This window comes from Callionymus lyra, chromosome 16 (genome assembly GCF_982586985.1).
Source record: "Callionymus lyra chromosome 16, fCalLyr1.hap1.1, whole genome shotgun sequence".
NCBI lineage: Eukaryota > Metazoa > Chordata > Actinopteri > Syngnathiformes > Callionymidae > Callionymus > Callionymus lyra.
Genome location: NC_141833.1, coordinates 2,252,514 through 2,277,605, shown reverse-complemented (window position 1 = coordinate 2,277,605; position 25,092 = coordinate 2,252,514). Strand labels below are relative to the sequence as shown.

At 37.1% G+C, this 25,092-nt stretch overlaps 1 protein-coding gene across 2 annotated transcripts in view; it reads right to left on the bottom strand.

Annotated features, from left to right (window-relative positions):
* ctnnd2b (catenin (cadherin-associated protein), delta 2b) overlaps window positions 1-25,092 on the bottom strand; it is an 89,329-nt gene that overhangs the window by 56,534 nt on the left and 7,703 nt on the right. For both annotated transcript variants that reach the window (XM_087810714.1, XM_087810713.1), the window contains exon 2: window positions 12,622-12,758. In XM_087810714.1, coding sequence (XP_087666840.1) covers window positions 12,622-12,753 — 132 coding nt within the window. In that variant the 5' untranslated portion in view covers window positions 12,754-12,758. The remainder of the gene's footprint in view (window positions 1-12,621; window positions 12,759-25,092) is intronic.

Sequence of the window (25,092 nt, the reverse complement as noted above, 5' to 3'; positions counted from 1 at the left end):
TTTGTACAACTCAAGCTCCATTAAATGTGTTGTATCGCACGGCTTTGTCCCCTCGTGTCGCTACAAACTTGACAAACTTCGTCCTGCTGACAATGAGGAACTAGTACAATCTCTTCTTGTAACATGTTGTAACCAAAACTGATGTTGATTGTACATGCATCGAGCTGTTGTTCTATCCCTCATCTTTGTTAATACAAGCTATTTGAAACTGAAGGAACTTCATTAGAAGTTTGCAGGTATTTAATTGGACACAGAACTACGTTTGGATTGTTCAGCCTTGACCAGCAGTGACGACATTTAACTAAAACAAAACTTGTTTTCCAAACCGTTTCTCTCCTCAAAACTACTTGTTACTGCAGTAAGTAAAAAAAGGAAAAACATGAGCATACCTTCACATGGACCATACTTCAGACCCAACACCAAATATCCTGATATTCTCCCCCTTCCATCAGCCAGAACAACAACTTTATTCTGCTCAAAGTTCCACCAGCAATGGAGTAAGAGACTACAAATGTCACTTGAGCTGACTCCCCTCAGTCCCTCTCTCTTTCTCTCTTCCACAGACAGACACAGGCATACACACTCGTATTGTGTTCACTCAGGCACAAAGGTACCCATGGCGACGGAGCATTTAGGAGCCCCGTGGCATTATTTATGCAACGTTGCATCACAAAGGACCCTCCCACCGGCCCACCCCAGCAAAGAACCGGCCGCTCGCCCATTACTCTTTACCTCTCTCTCTGTCTTTATCCTCCCCGTGCACAGACCATCTGCACCCCACCCCACCCTCAGTCACTGAATAGCAGGGGACACACAGAGGATGAAGGGGGCACACACACTCACACACACTCATATACATGCATACCAGCACACTCGAGAGATCGCCACACATCAGCCCATTATAGTAAATAATATAACATTAATATTGATAAACAAGTGTCATTCAAGGAGTTCTTGTGAAAGTAGGAAACATAAATATAGTTTCCATAATCTTCATTATATTTAACCAACACCATTGATACAAGAACGAGATCGGGTGTAATACAGCCAATCATTTTCAGTCTCAAACAAATACAAACAATAAAAAAGGACACAGACTGGTCTTGTTAAATTGAGCTCTGAAAGTATTTTAGATGTACATCCATACAACTTCAAGAGTCTTTTTCCAACAAACAAACCAAAGCTGCTAAGGGAATTTAGGTTAACTTCATCCAGAGATTTGGCAAAAGTCTTCGGATCAGGAAAAGGAAAAGTCTGCGTACATTTGATCCATGTCAGAAAACACCCAAATAACACAAATAATTGTCCGCAAAAAAAGCTCAGATCTCAGGATCGGGATGTTTCTTTGAGATCAGGCGATGGAAATCCAAATGGCGCTATCAGGTTTCTGAAACAGAATCTTGTAGCACCTCAGGCAGATTGTGACACCTCAATAAAACCATCCTAATGCATCTGTTCAATGAGGACTAAAAAGATCTGAAGGTCTTCACTCCGTCAGCCTCACAGCAGATTGGCACTTCATCAGTGGGGAGGGTTTTGTGTTGATCTACTACTGTGCTCTTGCAAAGCATCCAGGCCTGAAACATTTCCTGACCACCTTTAGCAGATGTTCCGAAGAGTAAGGAACACTATTACTGGTGAGTGGTAATTCTAGCATTTGGGCCTTTTCACTGCCAGTTCCATTTGGTGGGATCTTTCCTCCACTTAACTCCGCTGGGAAATATTCTTATCAGATCCGGCACAAAGAACGGATAGTGTCATTTTTCAAAAATTAGTATTCCAGTGAGACCTATTTTTGTGTGGATTATATATATATTTTTAAGTGTTTTCCCACCTGGAAAAAAATGCTTATGGACTTCACATGTTCCTGAATCCATTTCACATTGTTAAATGAAACTTTGTTGGACAGAGACTAATGAGGGAGCGTGAGAGATTTGGTGAACACTTTGGTGGTCACAGGATGTACAAATATTAAATAAGCCACACAATGTAAGTAATTTAATGAGAACAGTGTATTTCCTTTTATTGTTTGTTTTAAAGACTTCTGGATATTGTTAATTAAGATTGTATTACACCTGTACTGAACTCAGCCTATACACGGTTTCTATTTTAATGACTTTTACCTGTCAGAACTCTCCACATGCAAAGCCTCTCTTCTCATTTCTTTATTCAAATGTGGAGCCAGCTTGTCATACTCAACTTTAGTGAGCAGGAAAGCAGATGCTAGAACATTATATCACACACACAGTTCAACTGAATTGTACCCTTGGTGTTATAATAGCTCACAGAGTCAAAGACTATTGATATGTTTATGTCTTTGTTGATTGCATACAGCTTAAGTAAGTAAGTAAGTAATTTATATTTGTAAAGCGCCTTTCACAGACCAGGGTTACAAAGCGCTTAAACAACAGAACAATAGACAGTTAAAAAAAAAAAAAAATTTAACAAAAAAGAAAAGAAAACACAATGACAAACACAACAGCCCCCTGAAAGTAAGAACCAGAATTTTAAAATTGATCATAAAAGAAACTGGCAGCCAGTGAAGAGTTTTAAGGATCGGGGAAATGTGAGTTCTCCTACTAGAGCGGTCAAAATTCTTGCTGCATAGTTTTGTATTAACTGCAAGCGAGAAAGCTCCTTCTTGTTTAGACACAAAAATAAACTGTAATAACTAGTCTAAACAAGAAAACAAAAACACATGTATTATAAGCCCCAGATCGTGTTGTGACATCATTTTCCTAACTTTGTAGATTTTACTCAGTTGAAGGAAATGGTTTTTGATCAGTTGTATGTAGTTTGTACGGTTTTTAAGTGTTCATGTCGAGGTGCATGGGCGACAGTACCTACAATGTTGGGTAGGATTGTTTTTCTGTTTGTGTAGTTTGGTGTACGTATGCAAAAGTGTTTTCAGTCCACTAGTAAATCTCATGACCCCTCGATATTCTAATGGGTCAATCTCTGACAGAAAATGAGTCGCTCTTAACCCTTGTCCTAATCTCAAGGTCAAGGCGACTCAAAGACAAACGTTGCCTATGGAAGCTCCGGAGGTTGTTTACCTTGACCCAGAAGAAACATGAGGGAAAGTACAAAAATGGGCCTTTGGGTGAAATTGACCCTGGCATGATCTAAAAGTCCAACCCCCCTTTTCTTAGACTCTCAAATGGAAGTTGAGTTTGACAGATCCAAATATATTGATGAGTCTGTTAAAGAGATCCAATAGTGTTCAGAACTAATAGTACTAAGCGTGCAACAGGTGATTCCTCTTTCTAAAGAATTGTCAACCTTGGTCAATAAAATGATTAATTATATACTATAGTCTATGAATTCTGTACTGAATTGATCATAATAACTCTTGGAATAAGGTGCAGGACAGTGGGAGCTCTGGTCTGGTATAGTTATGGGAGTCTCATTTGTGCTTCTGATTATGCCCTTTAGTGTCCACCTGACATTTGGGTGTTGGTAAAATGTCACTGTATGGAGGGCTAAGAGCACCACTATTTGGAGTTCACTATTGTCTTCCTGAAAATAATGAGGCTCCAGTCTGAGTCTGGTGATAAGAAATCCAGGATTGAAAGCCAATAAAGGGGAGGGGGAACTTGCCCAAAGATAGTGGATTGGTGAAGGTTTAGCCCAACATTTTCATCCCAACCAGACAGATTTAGCTTCCCTGTTAGCTGCTCCTGTGGGGTTTAAGACCATGTCACGACCCCCTGATGGGAAAACTGGATTTAACTAAAGTACACAATTCAAGGTTTACTGTCGGAGAGGAATTATTCTGCTTTAATGTATCTTTTGTTTTGCTGCTGCATGACTAAAATGTTTTGGAGCATATTGAAAGTGACACAGAAGGTAAACAGCTAAAGGTTACATGATCTCTGGAGATTTTCAACATGGGTTCCCTAATCACAGTAAAACACCTTGCGGAAGCCATCCACCACACACACGCATACACACACACAATATTGTTCCTATTTTACAGAAGAAAGAGAGCAAAAATGCATTCAAGAAAGGCTTCATTGTTAAGTCATTGTCATACATAGTATTTATCCAATTAATGCAAACTTAGTTTCAGACTCTAAAATGTACAAAATAAATGTCTGGGAAATCCAACTAGGAACCTGTCATTCACTGGCCATCCTCTCTTCTGTCTGAGCTATGTCACAAAATATTGTCATTGCTTATTATTTTGTTGTTGCTTGTGTTATACATTTTTTGCGCTTAGTTGTAATGTACTTTCTTTTGTCAACTAAATATCCTCACAAGAGAATAAATAATGTGTATTATCCTAATATCCTATTATTAACATTTGTGATTAGCATTAGCCAGCATTGATGTATTGGCGCATCTGGCATTGTTAAGAAACAATGTATTTTTCAGAATTTAAATACTGCAACGCTTTAAATTCAGGACTTATTACCTTTTTAAAAATGTAAACGGTATTTTCCCCCTAGGTGTAAAAAAAGAAAAGAAAAGAGATTCCGCCAGTGTGCAACACATGTTTACAGTAGTCGCTGAGCTGCAACATTAAGACACACTAAAAAGGGGAAAATGACATACTATTTTATTCTAAAAATGTTAAAATCGTACATCAACAGTATAAAGTGCAATTTGTAATAACACAATACAGTGTTGACACTTGACTTATATATATTAAAGTCCTCCTAGACTTCAATATTTAATATTTGTAAATTAATTCATTATATGTCTAATCACTTATAACCAAATTAAGTTATAATACAGTAATTATATGGGGTGAATTAAGTTGATTTGTTGCTTTTGCAGGGAATTATATAACATTATTAGGAACATTGTGAAAGCTAGATTTCTCATGCATTAAAGCCACCACTTGTAATGCTATATAAACCCTGTAATACGTTATCATAAGATCTTAGATATTGACACTAAAATATTCCAAATTACTTTTGCAAGTCAGATAAGGCAACTAGTCCAATGTACTGGGTTTATACTTCAAACTGAAAATAACTGAGACTTTCTCAAAGGCCAGGATGTTTCCAACAGGCAGGAGAGTCAAGAACATTTCTGTTTTCCTGTAAACGTGTGACTTTTTCTCTCCCTGTATAGAACCTGAGTGAGACAACACACAGAGCAAGTGTGGGATGCATTTGGGAATAGCTTGTGAGGTGTGTGCCAGAAACTGTATTTGGGTCTTCAATTAGTGGGATTTAGCAAATAGGCTTCAGGAATTACAAACAAACAAGTCAAGAGAACGATGAACAAATGTTGATATTATCACAAGAGCGCACGGAGACAAATCTCTATATCTTATATATTCCTCTTTCTAAGAATTACGATGTTGTAAAAGTTGTATCAGATGTATTAAATCATCAGTTATCGTTCAACAACAGAGAAATTTTGACTGTATTGATTCAAATCTCATTATATAAGATAGTCTTTTGTATCTTTAAAGTGGCTAATCTCTCCCAAATGTTCTGACAGAGACAAGCACATCAAATGTAAAAAAAGATGGTCAAGACCTAATTGAACACTCGTCCAACTAGTTTCCGGCAATGAACCAGACACATGCTCGTATTTACACCAGAAGACAGTAGTTGGTGGTTCAGTAAACAATGACAAGAAACATCCTCTTGAATCGACACATTGATAAAGGGATATATCCTCGTCTGTCAGACGTTAGCACGGAGGCTAGGTTCCGATGTAACCTCACCTGACATGGAAGAGCAGCTTGGTGAGACGGAAGCAAAAATAGAAGAGAACGAAGGAAGAATAGAGTTTACCATCCTGCACTCTGTCAGGTTGAGTCAGACAAAGAGCTGGTGAATAATGTGACTCTGCCCGTGGGTTTTTGCCTCTCGCAAACATTTCTCACACAAGTCTGTGAAGCGTTTCACATGACTGCTCTCGTCCGTAAAGATCCAGTGTTTAGAGTTGTTTATAAGTCAGTATTCTTTCCATATTTATTTGTGTGTGTTTTTACATGAAAACAATGTGATTTTGTCATTTTTAAATAGGTCGATCCTTTTTACTTTATTGCTTGAAATCCTCTTCACACTTTACTGCAGCTAGTGTCGTAGTTGTCGAGAGCACTTATTCATGGACTTGGCTTTGTATCGCGTTCACTCTGTCAAGCCCGGGCCACACCGCAAATGCTGGTCGTGTGAGGATAGCACTTAATGCAAGCTGTATAATACAAAATTGATATCAAAAAAAGAACTGGACTAAATGTGGTTATGAAACTAAATTGTGCTGAAATATATTGTAACGTTAAAATCGTTATCATTAATAAATCTTTGTGGATTGTCTTTTTTTTTTCCTTTTCATTAATTATCAAAGCAATCTTTGGAATTATCAAATAGTACTAACATGGTACCTTGATGTTAACGGTAAGTCATTGGTATAATTGATGAAAAATGTCTCAAATTCTTAAACTTTTAAAAAGAGTTTGTTCATGACTGATGTTTTTTTTGTTGGTCTCAGTTTTGGTCTTGATCTGGAAAATTCTTGAGCAGTGTCTCAAATCGTATACTTGTGTACTTAAACTTAGTATTTGCATAAGTGCGTCTCAATTTTTAGCATCGAAATGTAGTGCGCCATGCACACTAAATTGGATCGATGGACGCTTTCTTGCAAAACGTGCTGCGAGCAGGTGTCGGCGATAGTGTTCCTACAGCTGGTTGCAATCATCGTTAAATAGTAGTAGAAGAAGAAGCTGAATTTGCGTACTAGTTAGTACGTACACTATCCTGATGCATACTTACCCCCAGTGCACTAAGAGAAGTATGCGGTTTGAGACACGGCATTGGTCTAAGTCTTGTTCATTCTTGTTGTTGTCAGTGTCCTGGTGTCTGCTGGCATGTATGAAATGCTCAAACCCTAAATTGAAACATTCAAGTCACCTGTGGACTATAGAGTCTTGTGAGGAGCCTGTTTGTGGTAATTGGATTCAGACGTGTCAATCTCCACTGCTTTGAGCCATGAGGAAGAGATATCACTCCAATGCTGTGCAGCTTTTCAGGCATGGTTTCAGATAATATTCCCAACAATCTCTTGATTTACAAAACTCAGCTTTATCTTCTGTGTGTCAGAGGCCACAGATTAAAAAAAACTAATCTAATCACTTATCTAGTAGTTGACCGTCTTCACATTGTACCAGTTTGTATTGCATGAATCAGCCTCATCTGTTCTCTCAGCCCAGCAGACTTTCCTTGTTTTTATATAAATATATATCTATATTTTTTTATATAACGATTTAACGACCACACATCATTTGCCTTTTCGAAGCAGACTTTCCAATTTCCTATGCAGAGCCTCTCATTTGTTTAAGACTCTGGGTTTTTGCACTTCTTAAGAACTTTGGACTTTGTTATTGTGCGTGTGATTCTGGACAATTATTTTTTGTGATTAAAACTTTTTATTGTTGTAATTGCCTCATTTGCACTCTGAGGTTTCCTTCCTGTTCCAAATGTCAGAAAATGACTCCACAGTAAACGTTCTAATAAGTCATTTTAAACATTGTGTTGAACATCTTGGTCAAGTTAGTTTTGATAAATCTGCTAAATAAACAATAGTCCATTAAAAAGCAAGTAAAGTATTGATTTGAGTGTCCATAAAATTGATCTTTGACCTCTATTGTACTCATTAGTAAGTGTCTGTTTGCACAAAACTCTCATTTAATTGAAATTACATACATTATAAAATGTGCTTAAGGCCTGCCCACTGAAAACATTTCTTACGTCTTAGATAAAATCTCATCAACCCAACCACACCATTCTGCTGTGTCTGGACATGCTATATCATTTATTGAATCCCAGGTGAAAGTGCTGAACTTCATCAATAGGATGACTCGGATCCATCTGTGAGAATAACTGGTAAGCAACGGTAACCAAGAAGGAACCACTACTGCGTTGCAGACTGATCTTATTTGGCAATAAAAATATAAATTGCCTTTTTCTTTCTTCATATAGCCTCGATTTTTTTCATTTTTTATGAATGAATGAATTATTTAATACACTCATTGTTATTGTAGATTTTATTAGAACACAGAGGGGGAGCTTACATAGACATGACTGGGGCAGAGCAGAGCCCATCAACATTTGAAAATAAGTAATTGAGGAGGGTTGAAACCTTCTAAAAAAATGACGTGGATCACTCTATTTTTATTTTACATTGTATCTATTATCTCTATCTATTTCCTTTGTACATTACTTAGAGTTAATGAACAGGAAAACTGTGATGTTACTTTTTAACCACAAAGAACAAAATACAATGATACAAAAATACTGGATATGAACACAAGAGAAGTCACGTATTTCTTTTACTTGATTCACAAAAAAGGCTTTCTATTAAACAAGGTAATTTGTCTTTTTTTTTTTTTGGTTTTCGTCTGGCTGAAAGAGCAATTTTGTTTTACTAAAAGCTGTGACAAAGCAGACAAAATAAGCAAAAACATCATGTCTAGAAAAAATAGATCGTCTCTAAAACAAAACATTCAACCAAGCAGCAATATTGTGTTTAAAAAAGAGGGAGTATATTTAATTGAAGAATAAGACTATGAGAGATTGTAGTGCATATGATGGGATTATTTTATTGTTATATTATGGAAAAAATATTTAGGTCTTAAATATCAATTTCACTTTACATGCTCAGGTGCGTGAAAATACATTTACTACATCTTTTTCCTCTTCTTTGAAAAATGTTTGTTAACCTGTTTCAGCAAACACTGAACGTTTGCAGCCATTTTGTCTTCATTAAAAAATATATTAAAGGAGGATGAGTAGATACAAGTAACCATACAATAATTTCCGACTATGCTTATCATATTTTGTTTTTTCACAATAAACTCTCCGATCTTACCGTGACATGTTCTTAAAAAATGGATAATCCTGATCCAGTTCCTCTTTATGTAACAGTTACTTGGACAATGTGTCAGATTTGTCAATATCTCAAATGGTAATGGAAGTCTTTCACGTCTGGCACTTGAAGCTGAGCTCCGCAGCGGCAGAAGTGTCGACAGCGAAGATGATGAATGATAACAAGACAAAGGCCGACAGATGTGATAGATTTGCTGCTGAATGACTAATCAGCCTCATACGGTCTGGAGGGCAGCAGGGAAAATAGCAGCAGGGACCTCCTGTTGGGAGTCAGCAGTCTCATCACCAGTCCATGTTTGGTAGACTCTGAATGATGGTGTCTGGCAAATATATATAAAAAAAAATCTTGAAAAAAGATTGAATCAAGTAAATATATTAGTTGCCATGAAAATGTCTAGTGTGTTCCAGATATGTATGTATTTCAAGCCAACAACAACATTTCTTGAACAGTGAACAACACCATCTTTGATTGGTGCTCCTTACATTGAATAATGTTAGTACATACTAGTTTAGGTCAGGGGTGGGCATTAGGTCATGACATTTATTGAACTAAATAAGCTGCAATTGTATTCCTGTATAGATGAGTTTTTTTCTAAACATTTCTTCAATTAACTTAAAAATATATATTTTGAGGGATTAATATATACCCAAAAAATTACACACAAAAAGGAGTGAAGTGTTATGTGAAAATGTAAATTAATAATAAATACAAAATACATTTGTTAATGCATTAGAACCACCCAATGCCTTTGCATCAAGCCCTACAGAAGCCAACAACAGAGCAATGAACACATCAGCATCTGACATTATAGTTAATCCCAGATGATTGGTCCACATTCTTTATTAAGAATATAAACAGATTTAAAGTCACTTTAAAAACACAACACTAGTCTTCTGCGGGTGAAACTAGGTGTAAATTAGCCATTTTTTCAACATTTTTCTTTATCATTAAAATATTTCTTAACGGATTATCATGAAAAGTGTTGCATGCAACTGAAAACCTTCCTTAGAGATATCCAGAGAACCATCCAGATGCTAGAAATCTGCTCTCTCAGGTGTAATTATTACAATACCTTGAAGGAAAGTGAGGATATCATAGAAACCACAACCCAAGGTAAATCAAGGTAAATCAATTATTGATCTAAATTTGTGTGTGCAATTATCGCATCAATCCGAGACTTCAGTTTTGTATTAAGAAACGTTCTACTATGGAGTGGGACGAGGCACTCAAGCTTTCAAGAACTATCTAAAGGAATATGGTAACCTTTTGTCAATACCAACAACACACATGATTTGGAGAAAAGATGATAATCTGATAATGCAATTGGTATGAAGCTAGTTTCTGTGTTGTATGACATGTTCAGTGGTTATCCAAATCTGGATCAGTAATTAGTCTATTACTAAACAGGCTAGGCAGAGTCAAAACCTACACAAATGTACAGCATCAGATAATCCTGAAACCACCGCCCTACAACCCCTGTATCGTCTTATCATGGTCTCTCTTGAATAAACTTGATTCCGACTGAAGAATTTAGTGGGTCATCTGGAGATCGTGCCATAATGGCACCTGACATAAATGTAAGTTAAAACTGACATGACATAACTGAGAATTTTTTCCATTATCATTATTCATATTATATCATTATTATTATTATTATTTAAAAATACATGTTTTTTTCTGGGGTTCGTTTTTTTGCGTTCATTCTTCAAGCCCTATTTATGCACTAGCACCATATCTAGAGTCTCGGTTTGGCACCGGTGTTGGATAAAACCTAAATAAACCCATAGCTAGTGATCTGTGTCAGAACTATACCGATAACTCTCGCAGAACAGCTGGCCACATGTGTATGAGCTGCTCTGCCATGTCGTAAGATCATTTTTAAGTCCATGTAAGATTATACCCGCAAGCGCTGCAAGCTCCACTGTTCTATTTAGAAAAAGAAAAGTAATCTCCACTATTCAATGCTTTTAAAAAAGGTCAGCTTGTTCAATTGTGCTCATTTTTACGTCACTAATCTAATCAGCTTTTTGATTTTCTTCTTTAATCTTTTTTCTTCAAGGCAGACATTATGACAATGCTGCTGTTCATGCCACAGTGAACTTTAATTATTCATCTTGAATTGAGATTAAAGCGAATGAAGCAGATGCTCAACTGTCAGATAAAAGTTCTGTTTATCTCTGTCCAATCACGTTTCTGCATAAACATTGCTTCATTCATATTTTATCACTGTTTTCCTTAATTGGGCCACAGGGGGTTGAAGTCTATCCCAAAGACTTGAGGCAATTCAAAAATTAATGTAAACAAACTTGATCTTTTTTAAAACAGCTTCTACTACAAATTACCTAAACCAAGTGGCACGTTCAAGCGAGAGAAGAGGTACAAGTAAAAAGACTTCAGTTTAAAACAAAGGATTCTTAGCCCGAAAAGTTTTCAATTGGTTATTTTTTCTCAAAATTGTTTAAAATAATACCTACCAAGCACAGATTTGGGCCGAGATCCCAAATCTAGAGCTGGACTGTGGTCTACCTTTCTGTTTCTATTTAGGTATGGAATTTGTTATTATTGTGGTGAGAGAATAGTGTTCTTTGAGAAGTTGCCAAGTACGTTCTCAACCAAGGCAGGTTTTAAAATAAATACTAGAACATCTGTTTTTGAATGGATGAGTGCCTTGGTAAAATGTTTATGATCAACAGTATCAACAGTATCAAGGCTAAAAGATGGACTTTCCGCCTTTGCCTGTTGCATGAAAATAGCATTGGTACTTTCTAAACTTTGTGTGCTGAGCAAAACAACATATTTATTTTATTTTTCTTTGTCCAAAAAATACACTATCATTCTCCTGCTATCCGCTTGTTAAAGAAAGAATTTTTGTGAACTTTGTTGTTTTTATTTTCGTTTTTTAATGTAAAGTTAATCTATTATCTATGAAAATGTTGAATTTCCATTTATTTTTTTAAAGGGGATGTAATGTTGTGAACATTTCTTGTACATTAATTACCTCCACTGTGATCAGCAAAATAACTCAAAACAAGTGGAAAGATTTTCAAAAACAAAGATGTGAAAAAGGTTAAATATTCCAGATCAATTGGGAGGACTAGCAGCTTTTGTTTTGTTTATTGGTGTGGTTGTTGTTTTTTCATCAATTCTATATTCCTCATTTTGCCTGCAGGTTTGTCCAGGTATTTAGAATTTGGTTAGCATGCTAGGTCACATCCTGTTTGCCAGCATCCATTTTTGACCTCTCAGACCCAGGTCATCCCTAAATAACTATTTTAAAATTAAAAATGTATTACAAAATACAAACATGTTTACAAAAGGAGAACAAGGCTACTATTTGAAACCCTGTTTGCTGTGCATCAATCAAACAACAGCTCAGTCTTCTTGAGAAATATATTGAAGGGACCAAATTGAAAGGACTGAAGCCAGATGGACCGATGGTGCAGTCATAAATATTCTGAGCTTTATAAATACTTAACTAACACAACATAGAGCATGAAATTGTTGACTAAAATAGCAGCTCTGTGCTTTCCCAGCCCTTCAGTGTCACTATTCTGTTTACTTAGAAAACATCCTGTCACATTAGCACAACTTTTTTGGCAGCCACAGGGTTTGTCGCCATCAAAAGAGGCACCATATCTGTGTCAAAATAATTAAGTCGGACATCACAGCTCTTGTCCCGATTGTTTAGTGCCACTGAGTTGATGATCGCTGCCCCACGGTGGCAATACGATCTCATGTGACAGCTCTTTATGTGTTAGACCCCCAACATACCTGTTCTTTGACCGAGGCCAGGATGGCAGACGTGGTTTCGGATTCCGATCCGTCTCCGTTGGAGGCATGAAGTACGGGGCTCAACATGGTCGCAGCGCTGGCAGTCTCAGACCTCACCTCGGGCACTGGCATACCTCCTGAAAGACAAGAGGTCATCGACTTTTACTACTGATACACATGCAGGAATTTGCACATTGGCGTTTTCACTCGCACACATTTTATGACAAACAGTATTCTTTGTGAAACGTTTATTGACATAAACAGGCTTAATTATCTTAACCCAGTTCATGTTTCCATTGAACAGAAGAAAAAAAGATCATCTGCCCATTATTAAATATTTTTGAACACATTATTATGAACAATATTCTGACTGGATACAAGAAAGACACAAACATGAAGTTATAACAATGTGCCTATCTTTTTTTTTTTTTTTTACACATACATTGATCAAATAACATTAAGGCATCAATTGAATTAGTAGTGGTGTTGTTGTTTTCTGCAAAAGCACACCAAACATTTTATTCTTTTCTGTTTCCTCTCACTTGTGAATAAATAATGAAAATAAGATTAAGATGTTTCCTGAACCACAAGATGTAGTGACTCACTGTCACATAGGGAGACACTCAATTAAAAATAAAAGAGCGTTTAACCAAAAGGGATATAATAGAGATACTAAAACCATATTTTTAGTTTAGCAATTGAACTTGTTTATCCAATGGATGAAACCTTGTCTCTGCTCCCAGAGCACCATGTGAAGTATTCAAAGTCCTCGTCTGTCCACTGAGAGACGACCTGGTCCTGAACAGTAAGAATACAATGTACGTGGATTCTTTTTGCAGGGAAATCCATGAACTCACATTCGAACACCTTATAATCAATGAAGTTAAGAAAGTGACAGTTGGTCCATTTCCTGGGCCAGATAGTCAGAAATTGTCATCCAGCTTATCCAATAGTATGAAAGCTATCAAGAAGTGATTCAAATGATCCACTACTTCTCCCCAACCTCCTCCTCTTCCTTAGTAATAAACACACTTTTAGCTACTGATACTACGTTAATATCTGAAAAAATTATTTGCATTGGTTGGTTTTCTCTTTGTCTGTTAATTACCTTACCTTGTATGAAATAATTTATAGCAAATATAACTTTAAATTAGCCTGGGTGCCATCCTATTTCTACCGGGGGCTCATACACGCGCTACCCTAAAAAGATTATCTTGGATCGCTTGACCTGCTTATGTTTGGAATTCCATAATTAGTCCCAACTGTGGACGAAGCGCTCTGATTGGTCCCTGCTATTTCCGCCCCATCGTCAGGGCTTCACATCATCATCAACATGGCCGACGCTGAAGCCGATGCTAGCGATAATAGTAGCTTGATCGATCAATAAAAATGAAAGGCCTACAATTATTTAATAACATCAGCTCCAACACTGATTCTGAACTGTTGTGAAAGGCCCGGGGGGGGTAGAGTTTGAAGTCCACTCTTATGGATGGTTGTGGCTGGAGAACCTGCTTCGTGAACCTTCTACCTGTACCTGCAACAATATTTCTCTCCCAGCGAAGCCATCTCGTTACATTAGACGGACACAGTGGAAGTCATGTTTCCACCATACTCAGATGCAGAAGACACATTCTCCATGTGTGGCTTGTAATCCCATTAGAAGCTGCATATATGACGAGACGGTACGACGGTTATTGGCAGACCAAAAGTGACTAACCTGCGTGACTCCAGATCTGTGCCTCGACACCATTTCAACCATACAATCTTCCCACTCCCGATCTTCCTGCTTGTGTTCTGCCTTACCACGTTCCCTCCCTCTCTTCTTTCAACTGACCTATTTTCTCCATCTCCTCTTTTCAGCATATTTCTGCTTTATTAAGCAGCGTCTAGCAGAGGGTGACAGAGGCAGAGCAGCCTCAAAGGTTATGGGTTACACTGGATCCCATAACGCTGCAATTAATCTGTATCCTTCTATTTCCTATTAACCCCGGCAACACACCGCTGAGTATTTGATCACATGGCACTTTGGTATCTTGGTTTAGAAATAAATGTCATCGTCGTTAATCATTTAGATAGTGACACAAAGCATATACAGCAAAGAGTGCTTTCTAGTGGACTCTGAAAATGAGGACATGCCTCATTAAGATTCATCCGTTGTACAAAGAACGATCAGAGATGTTTAATGTTTTTCTAGAATAAGACTTCCAAGAGTAGAGGTATAGTATGTGAAAGTCAGGTGAGATGTATGCAAGGGTGGTTCAGGATATGTAAGACTGTGAACTGTGGGAGTGAAATAGGTTTTCAAAGTGAGACTAGGATTGACCCCCATCAGGGGTTAGATCCCAGACCCTTCTTGTTAGCTATGATTATGGACTGACAAACACGATTAGGGAGAAGTCTCCTTGGACCATGATGTTTGCTGATTATATAGTTATTTGAACTTACATATGAGTTGGAGTAAAAGCCAGAGGGGAGAGAGATGTAGATCCATTGAAGCAAGACAATATACATGTTTGTGTGAGTGGAGAAGATAAGAAATCAGATTGACCGCTCATGTGAAGAGGTTCGTCAACAAGACCCAGATAGTTTGGGAATTAGATAGTTTGAGATTGATATACACATAAAGGAAGAGGATAAAGAGGTGTGGTGATCAGGGGATGATACGAAAGGCTCATGTGGGCATTATGGTGTGCCTATGATATTATCATTATCATGTAAAAAGTGCTTTTGATTATAATATAATATGATAGGGAAAATGCATGTTATATGTGAATTAGCATGAAGTGTGATGTTGATGATTTAAACTGACATGCCCAAAATAAACAATATTTATTCATTCATTCATTCATTCATATGATAGGGGAAACAATATTGAAATTGTTTATTTTAAATAAAATAAAAGTATTGGGAGAAAAAAGATTGTACATTAATGTTTTAGTAAGAAAGAAGAGTTTTAAAAATAAACTACCTTTATAACAGAAGTGAGGTCAACTTGAGGAGGAGGCAGAGCTACAAGTAATTGTACTAGTTTGTCTCCTTTGTTGATTACAAACTGCTTTAAATTGATCCAGTCCTCTGTTAGAAAGTACAGCCCTCAATTTCTTATGCACATTAGGTGATGACGTCAGCCTGACTTCTATCATATTAAAAATCTGATTATTTGCTAGTTCACGTCCTCTTATCTCAATTTCTGTACGACAGCCTAAGAATGATTTGTTTCAGGTTTTTGTTAAATCAAAATTGTGACGCTGCAGAGACACATCGGCTCTTTTCTCTCACATCTGTCAGCGAAGACAGCAGCTGATGAATCAGCAACAAAGTTTCTGTTGAAACATTTGATTTAAATCTCTTTGGGTTCCAGCTGACTCACAATATCAGTTAAGAAATGTCTTCACTTGCCTTTTTTTTTTTTTTTTTAAGGCATGGTTTGAAAATACGCTGTCAATCAAACCAGACACTTGACGACAAACCACAAGCGAAATGAGGAGCTTATGAGGAGACGAGACAGAGATGCTTTGCTTTATATTTAAATTATATTTGAGTTTTTTGACAGTGACCACTGAGGATTATATATCCTGCATAGAAGGAGTTTCCTTTCTCCAGGAAATTGATACATGCTGGTACGATTTCATCATATTTGTATCACTTTGCAAGCGCGTTGAAACTCGCCCCTTAGGTAGGTTTGACAACAATTTATTTTCCTCTGCTGTCTGCCTCAACTGAAACTGCCGTTTCATTTTTTTTTTAAATAATGTATAAATACATTGTTGTTGTTCTTTTGCTATTTTAACTTGTTATTTGCACATTTTAATGTGTTATTATATAATAAACCAAAGCAGATGAGTTGTACTGAACTGAAAAATAATATACATTTCTTATTACTCACCATAGCAACTCAAGGTTTGGCTTAAAAAAGCAATTTAGCACATAGTCAAACAATACAATCCACACCAGGAGATGGAAATAACCATTAAGCACACCAGTGTCAGACATTAGCCAAGTTAGCAGGAGAATACATCTTGTCATTCAATTACCTTTACAAATGGTTACTTCAATGATTTTTGGAGCTGGACTATTGGATATGAGAAAAGGCAGTAGATAAGTGCAGGTACATTTTGATGATCTTAAACACCACACACAGAGCTAGTCTAGATTCAGTTGAAATTGGTTGTGTCAATTATGGCAGCTGATTGGCTCTTAGACATTTGACATAACATGTTACAACAATAGGCAGCATCAGTCTCCTCTTGTAGCTGATCCTCACCTTGTTGATACACATTATGTAACATCCTGCTATGTACAAACTGACACAGGTTTCTCTAGTTCAACTCATTGTTTGGGTACAAAATGTCTTTTGTTTATACTCCCATGTCGTCTCAACACCATGTCTGGCTTGCGTCTCTGACCTTTATCAGCCATCATGTACCATTTTGTACCGATCAATGGTTGAGTTTACCGGGTTTTTTTGTGAGGGAGGCTTTTGTTTGCAGCCTTGTACATCATTTGTGCAGTGATATAAAACAGTCATTTAAATTAAGAATGTTGGATTTGATTTATAACTGATTTGTATGAGCCCTGTAGTTGGCATGATTTAAGATTCTCAGAGCTCTTTTTTGGAGTACTAACAAGGGATTTATGGAGAATTTGTATATAACTGAGTAGTTACAATGACTAAGGATTACAAAGGGATGTTTCATATCAAAGTTTGGATCCTTAGGCTCACCTGTCCAACACATAAAGCTTAAATGTATGGAGAAAATCTCACAGTCTTTGGTTCCATATCAAATGTTATAAACAAGAAACTCTCCATTATCATATTAGTAGATACTACAAAGGCTTCTGAATCTGCACAACTTTATCTTACATTTATCTTATCTAAGCTAACTTTGTGTCTTGGCAAACATCAAATTGGTCCAGTGTTTTAAAATAGAATGGAGTTCTAATTTTTCAAAATCTGTAGATGTTAAAATGCTTTTTAATGCTTTCAAATCTGACACATTTAATAATAACACTTTAAACGTGGTAATTTTAATTGATAGTTGGATTGTACATTAACAGAACAAAATACCAAAGAGGATGGACAAAAATTATAATGTGATTAAATGACGGATTACATGTGCAGCCCCCAACACTCTTTGGACAGGAAACATTTGGTGTGAGTGTGCGATGCATGATGCAGGCCGGAAGAATGGATTTTGGTAGCTCTATGCTGGCTTTAAATCAAAACAACATTGATAATATTTGCATTTTTCCACTACCAACATTCATAATATAGTGCAATAATGAAAAAGAGTGGATGCAACTGACAGAGCGGCAATTCTGGCAGCAATGTTTGTTCTCAATAATCTTTTTGACTTTTTTTTTTTTTTATCTAGCAAACACAAATAATTGAACAAATATCCAGCTCCACAAATGCCACAAGTTATACAGCTCAACAAAAAAAGACACTTTGATTGCGCAAATGACAGAATTGTTCTTTAGAGAAACAGTTGATATAAAGTAGCTAAAAGATTGTAAGATGAAATTAAAAGAAAATACTTCTGATGATTTGAAACTCATCAAGTCACATTGATCAACAACATCACTGAGCATCGTTGTAAAGAAAAAGTGAAAAAAAAGGGTTTCACCCCTCATAACAAATGTATTTGAATTTCTTTTTTTTAATGTTATTCATTTTTATTTGTATTAAAAGTTGAGAATGTGGCGTCGTTGGACCACACCTGGCATGACAATAAGCCTGTTGTCATTCAAATGTTCAGGAACTGGCCGAGCATTCTGGACTCAAACGTTTTTTAACGTCTCAAACTGGTGCACACTGATAATGAGCAGCAATTGTTTATCATGCTTGAATTCTCTCATTTCCTCGTCTCAAAGGAGCCATGAAACAGAACGTTACATTCAGAGCAGAGAGACTGCTGGTAGTCGAGTGTGACCATTAGAAACAGGAGGAACGCTCTCCTTGACTTGCAGACAGGGCAGACAGCCAAATATAGGTCAACACAGCATCCGTCATCAGAAGTGACCAGTAGAAAGCAGCTTTGCCCAATAACAGCCGCCAGAACTGGGTTACGGGACCCAGAGCCCCGGCCACAGATGACACTTTGAATTTGGATTAGGCCTAAAGGCTTTATTTCACGGAAGTATAATCTTGGATTTTGCCGTCTATATTCGATAATGCAGGGGTATTTAGACATGCATTTCAAACTCGTAATCTGGGATGTTTGCTGTGGCATTGTACATGCAGCTAACGCTGTGGTTTTATTGGCCGCCATGAGGAATATCAAGCTTAATCTCATGACCCTCAAAGCTCATCAGAGTGTGTCTGAGACAGACGTGTTGAGCTCAATTCATCACAGATCAGCAACAAATCAGCTCCTGATGTGGACGCCAAGTTTTTGTTGCACCTGCATGCTTGAGTAGATTCCTCCACACTCTGGGGCCCCAAGTTGTGTAGTTGTGTGTCTCAGTGTTTGTCATGTGTTTGAAGGCCAGTCCCTCGCCGTCTCATTAAAACTTGCTCCGGTGTTTTGTTTGGGTTTCATCAGTCAGCCATCCTTTTGTTGCCCCACGACTCAAATTAACATTGTGTTTGTAATGTAATTACTCACGTCTCATTACGTTTCTGGTACATTCACAGATTAAGTTTGTTATTTTTTGTTTGTTGGCGAGAACAAATCTGTTGAAAAGCGTTTGACACAAAGTTGTATTACCTCCATGAAGTGGACCATTAAAGTTATGAATAGATTTCTGTAGGTTGGCCAAAATTGAAATGAAATAATGAATCGTAATCAATGGCTCATGTATTTCTAGGAATTCTAGCTGATTCTTGCTCCTGCTGGCTTTGATTTGTTCGTCTGGCATGTGAAACAGGCAACATGCTCTTTACTTGCAAGAGTTGTTGTACTCAAAATGTTACAACCAACAGAGGATACCTGACTCTTACATGCCCCAGAATCATCAGTTCATAACCCATCCATTACTGACACCTAACCTACTTAGTTGAAATATATTAACTGCAAATTGGCCTTTGTTGTCATTTTTAAATCAAATTAATTAAATAAATGCTGATTCAAAATATAAAGTACGTGCTTTTTCGATTATTCAGTTTTGCTTAGGACATTTCTCAAGTAGTTTATTGATTAAAGCAACAGTTTGCAAGTTCTAGAACATTTTTTCTGGCTCCCCCTGTGTCTGAACACTGTAACTGTAATTTTAAAACTATGTTCTTAGTTCTCAAAGGCTACATATGAATTTGATTACAAAGTCAGTCTCTCTTTGTGTCACTTTCTATGGTATGTTTGGGTTGTTTTTGTCTTGTTTTGGCATTGGGGAAATGGAGAATTTATGACGTCGCTGGTTCACTATTCCTAGACTATGGAACATAAATGTAATATCCACAGCAAACCATAGCGTTAAGTTGTCATCAAACATTTAACAAAACTGAGACTCATTGTTGGGATAAAACCACACTTTTGTATATATGGAGGCCATCACGAACACACAAAGACACCAAAGACTCTTGTGGCTAAAAAATTTAAAAAAATTAAGCTATCGCCGTTAAAACACAGTCACAAGTTGTGTTACATATACAACACTCACTGACAACCCGGTTAATATATCAGACGTGCAAAAACAATAACAGGCCTATATTCATCAACAGGTTTATATAGAAAAGATTCTGCCAAAACATTTTTAGTGGGGGTTGGATTTGATTTGAGCATGGCAGTTCAAGAATACTGTTTACGCTGCACATGATAACAAATGTTTATTTCCATCTGCCTACAAAGTTGGGCTGTGATCATCTAATGAGTCATTGTCTTATGCTTTGTCTGGATTTCAGTTAGTAGACTTGTTTTATTTATGTCCTAAATTTGCTCTAAATATATCATCCTCTGTATTGTTTTTTCTCCACGCTTTCTGCTTGTATCAAATGTCATCAAAACTGTCTCAGGATTTGTATCTGAAGCAAACAATCTCATTTATTTCTTCATTTTCTGCACGCAAACCAAAACAAATTTAATCCCTGAGTAAATTCCTTTGCTTTGGTTTCCCTTCCTCTTTTTTAATCCCCTCTGAATCCTCACACAGCACAGTTGTTGCATTTACAGCACTTTCCCTGGTTTGAGATGTTTTCACTATTAATCCACGAAGACATGTCATAAAGTAAAGTAATGGTGGGTTTAATTAGCCAGAAGATTTAGATTGAGGAAACTAATAAACCAACAGACATGTTGAAGTCCATCATATGTGCAAATCTGAGTTAATCTATAATCAAAATACATGCATTAGCTTAACAAGTGATGACCTTCATGATCATTAATGGTTAACCCAGTTGACACCACCAGTCAAAAGTCTTTAACCTTGAGGGCTCAGCATGAAAAACAAACAGCTTTTGTGCACATGCAAAATTCAATAACCTAAATAGGCCAAAAGATAGTACATGTGGTCATTGGGCTTTTGCATAGACCAGTAAAAAAATATTTCACAACATCACACTAAGAGAGCACATGGCTCCACCTAGAAGATCACTTTAAATAACTAATTGATTAACAAAGCAACCTTTAAAAACAGAAATAACTTCTTCAATTCAAGAACTATTCGGGGTCATTGCAAAAACTATCATCGTTAAGCATTTAATGTTTTACTAAAACTAAAACGTGTCAAATGATCAATTGCAAAACATTTTGTCACTACAGTCACATGGATTTCTTTTTTTTGCTGGTAGTTATAGGAGCAAGGCATGTGAGGAGCAGCAGTCAGAAGCCATAAATACAAGTAAATGACGAAACCTTCAAAAGGTTCTCCAGATGGAGCTACAGTTGACTAGTGATGTGGCTTCATGGAGTATTGTGAACTTTTTTAATGAAATCTTCCATGCTTTTAATATCAAGAGCGACATCTACTGAAAATAATGAAAATTCTACATTCAGCTACATCAGTGTATCAGTACAAAAATAGTAAAAGAATGAAATCATCAGTTTATAGTCTGATGATCGACAAATCCTGAAATGTAATTGAAATATGTTCATCCATTGATGAGTTAAAGAGACTCAAACAGATCTCAAGACAGTGCCTCTTGATTAGGGTTAGGGTGATATAATGGGCATTAAGGAACCGTGTGGGATATGTTGACTTTTTTGTCTTTATGACAGCACTTAAATGTTTTGTTTATCTTGATTTCAAGTGTTCAAGTACATGCAAACCAGGATAATACCTTGGTACGGCGCCTCCCTAGGACCTGCCAATAGGGTGCATTTAAAGGGCTTAACTATTTCACACAACAATGTACTTGACAAAGTCAAAGGTGACTCATCCCATTATTAAAGAAGTAAAATCATTTGGCAACAATCTACCCACAAAGGACTTCACAGGATTTTTATCCATGGGTGTCTTGGTGTCCGGGGTCCCAACTTCTTGAAGATCACTAACAAGCTTCTCCATTACATTACAATAGGCTGAATCCCTATCTTTCTCATGAAAATTGATTACAGGACCAACAGTTTTCCTAATCCAGCTTCAGGCCAATAGTTTTGTAGCCCAGGGGTTCCCTCACCACCCATACAACATTAGCCTATGGCCGGGATCCCCTTTGAATGACACATAAAATGCTTCAACATTTATGAAGAAACATTAACGTTCAGAGTGTGTTTCCTTACTTTTATCCACTTTTTAATGTTTTATTTGTAAAACATTATGGCAAGACTTACTAAGAAACTGAAGCGAATTATTTTATGAAGTAAAATAAAAATAAAACAAGGCCTGGGTTTTTTGGGAATCGTGTTGCAGGACCAATACCAAAGGGCCGCAGTGGGTGCAGGTTTTTGTTCCAACCAATCAAGTAGACAACTTTTCACCAATCAGGTGTCTTAGGAGTGTAATCAGTTGATCGTCAGTCTGGTGTTGCTTGTTTTAGCTGAAACCTCATTGGTTAAACTGGGCATCCTGGATTGGTTGGAACAAAAACCTGCAGCCAGTGCGGCTCTTTGAGGACTGGGTTGGCCACCCCTGCACTAGGCTATGCAGTGAAGTACAAATATTGTTCACAGATAAAGATCCAGTTGAGTTAGTTTTTTTAAAGGGAGCATGTGAAACTTACTATAAGATACATTTTTACATATATGTAACATATTTATTCAAGACGTCGCAATCTTCACAAAGCTTCGATCAGGTCCTGCTGCAAAGCCAGCCAAGTTGTTTTTGGTGTTTTGATATTTATATTCAAACTTTACTATTCCAGATGTGTGTAACAACTTGGTAATGCCCTCGGAAAAAACGCTTTACAGAGGCTGGTAACCTAAACCTACAGCACCAAGAATAGCTGTTTTTGAAGAAAACGTTTAAAGGAATGTGATTACAGCAGTGCTAGAAAAAGTGAAAAAAACATTTTCTCAATGTTAAACAACCAGGCCGATGAGCTGTTCAACTACACAATGGTGGAACAAGCATCATTCCAGTGCAGCAGTGATGACTGTGGGAGAAGAGAGAAGCTCACAGTTACTATTCTCAGCACAGAGAACAACTACAGGCTCTCAAAGGCTGCCGCTGTGCTACTGTAGCACCATCCATAATAGATCACCATCACTTTGACGCTGTTTCTTTTTTCTCTCCTACACTTTGGGGATGTACTCTAACTTCACAAACACGAGTTCAATTATGTGTGTGTGTCCATCTTAATGTCTTATAGCCTCCCAAACCGCTCGATACAATTTGCTTTGAAATGATCTTGTAGATACTGACCCCTGAATGGAGGTTTTAGGGGGAGGGCAATTACAGATGTGGGTAAACAATGTTTTACATAAACAATCTCTGGGCTAAAACAGAGAGTTGGTCAAAAATCACAACTCGCCTGCAGCCTCACAGCCTCACAGCCAAACCATCCTTCTGATCGGCCAAACCACATCCAAACGTCCTTTGACTTAAAATTCCCCTTTTTTCACGATGTTGACTTTCTTTTCTCTGCAGCTTCATTTGATCGCTGACCCGCTCATACTGTGATGTTCCCAGCAGCAAGGATCCATTTTTAGCTGCACAAGGCTTGTATAGCGCAATATCTACAGATGGTTGAGTTGTTACAAAGCAACAACACTAATGCGAATGGCACAACAACCCCCCAGCTTCCGTTTGAGTGGAAATCAACATGAAGGCCTGTGGATGAAGCTTATTTTAAACAGCATCTTTCTAATGAATTAAACACGTAAATTAATCTGTTGTAGCTGCTCAACTATTTTTGAAATAATAATAATATTGCATTGACCGTCTTAAGTAAGTCTCTATTTAACTTCTCAGGGGTTTTGACATTCCTGTGACGCCTCTTGAGATTTTAAATACAAACATTCTGGCAGATGTTTGACTCAATCCAATGATTCTTCCCATAGTCGACTATTACAGTGTCTTAGCATGCTTTAGCTGATCTCGGATAGTGGTTTCATGGGAAAACCATAAAACGTTTTAAATTGTGAAACATTAATAATAACACATTCATGTAAAAAAACAATTTAGACTTTCTTAAATGACAAAAGCCGGCATAATGACAGAAAGATTGAAATCGTCTTCAGACATTCCTCTTCCTCTGACACTCTACTTAAATAAATAAATAAATAAATAGATTCAAAGAAGCAAAATATTTTTTTGCTATATGATGATAAAATATTCAGTTTGTATTCCAAGTACAAAAATGTATCTTTTTTAAGTTCTTCCACGTTCAAAGATACATTTAAGTAAATCATGGAAAAACAGGTTTTAAGTAATGCACTTTAGCAGTCTAATATTTGGGAATTTCGATTGTCAAGACAAAGACCACATTTAGTGATTTTTAATGAATGATGACACCGAAGCAGCAAATCCCATTTCAAAATGTTTAACCAGTTACTGACAGAAATAACGTCAATCACTTGGTTTACCAGCTCTCAGAACATCAAGATTATGAGTTTGCATCGAAGGTGCAACATAGTGTATCCTGTATAATACAAAAATATGCACCTTAGCTAATACAAGAGTCGCAGTCACAGCACAAGCCATTTTAAATTAACAAATTGATCTTTGATAGCATGTCTCCGACAGTCCAGAAACATTGGCAACAATAACTCAATTGTCACAGGGTCATAGTTTGCAAAAATGTATCTCTGTTTAATACATATATCACTTCTTTTTTAGGATTTGGGGATCTGTATAACAATATGAAAGCAAACACCTGTAGAAACTACAAAATTATTCTTGACCCATGACTAGTGTGTTTCGGCAACTGGTTCAAACTAAGTCAGAGACTGATACATCACCGTGATTATTCATCGTAACATGAACACAGTTCATGCATCCATCAGTGCTGACACATTTCCACACTAGTGAGACAATATGCTAGTTCTTCAGCCCACTCTGTTGTCTCTGGCTCATTCGGTCTACCTCATACCACCCTTGGATTTTTGTGCCAGCTCCTTGAATCATGTGTTCTAGTTATGAAGCAGCTGAGCTCAC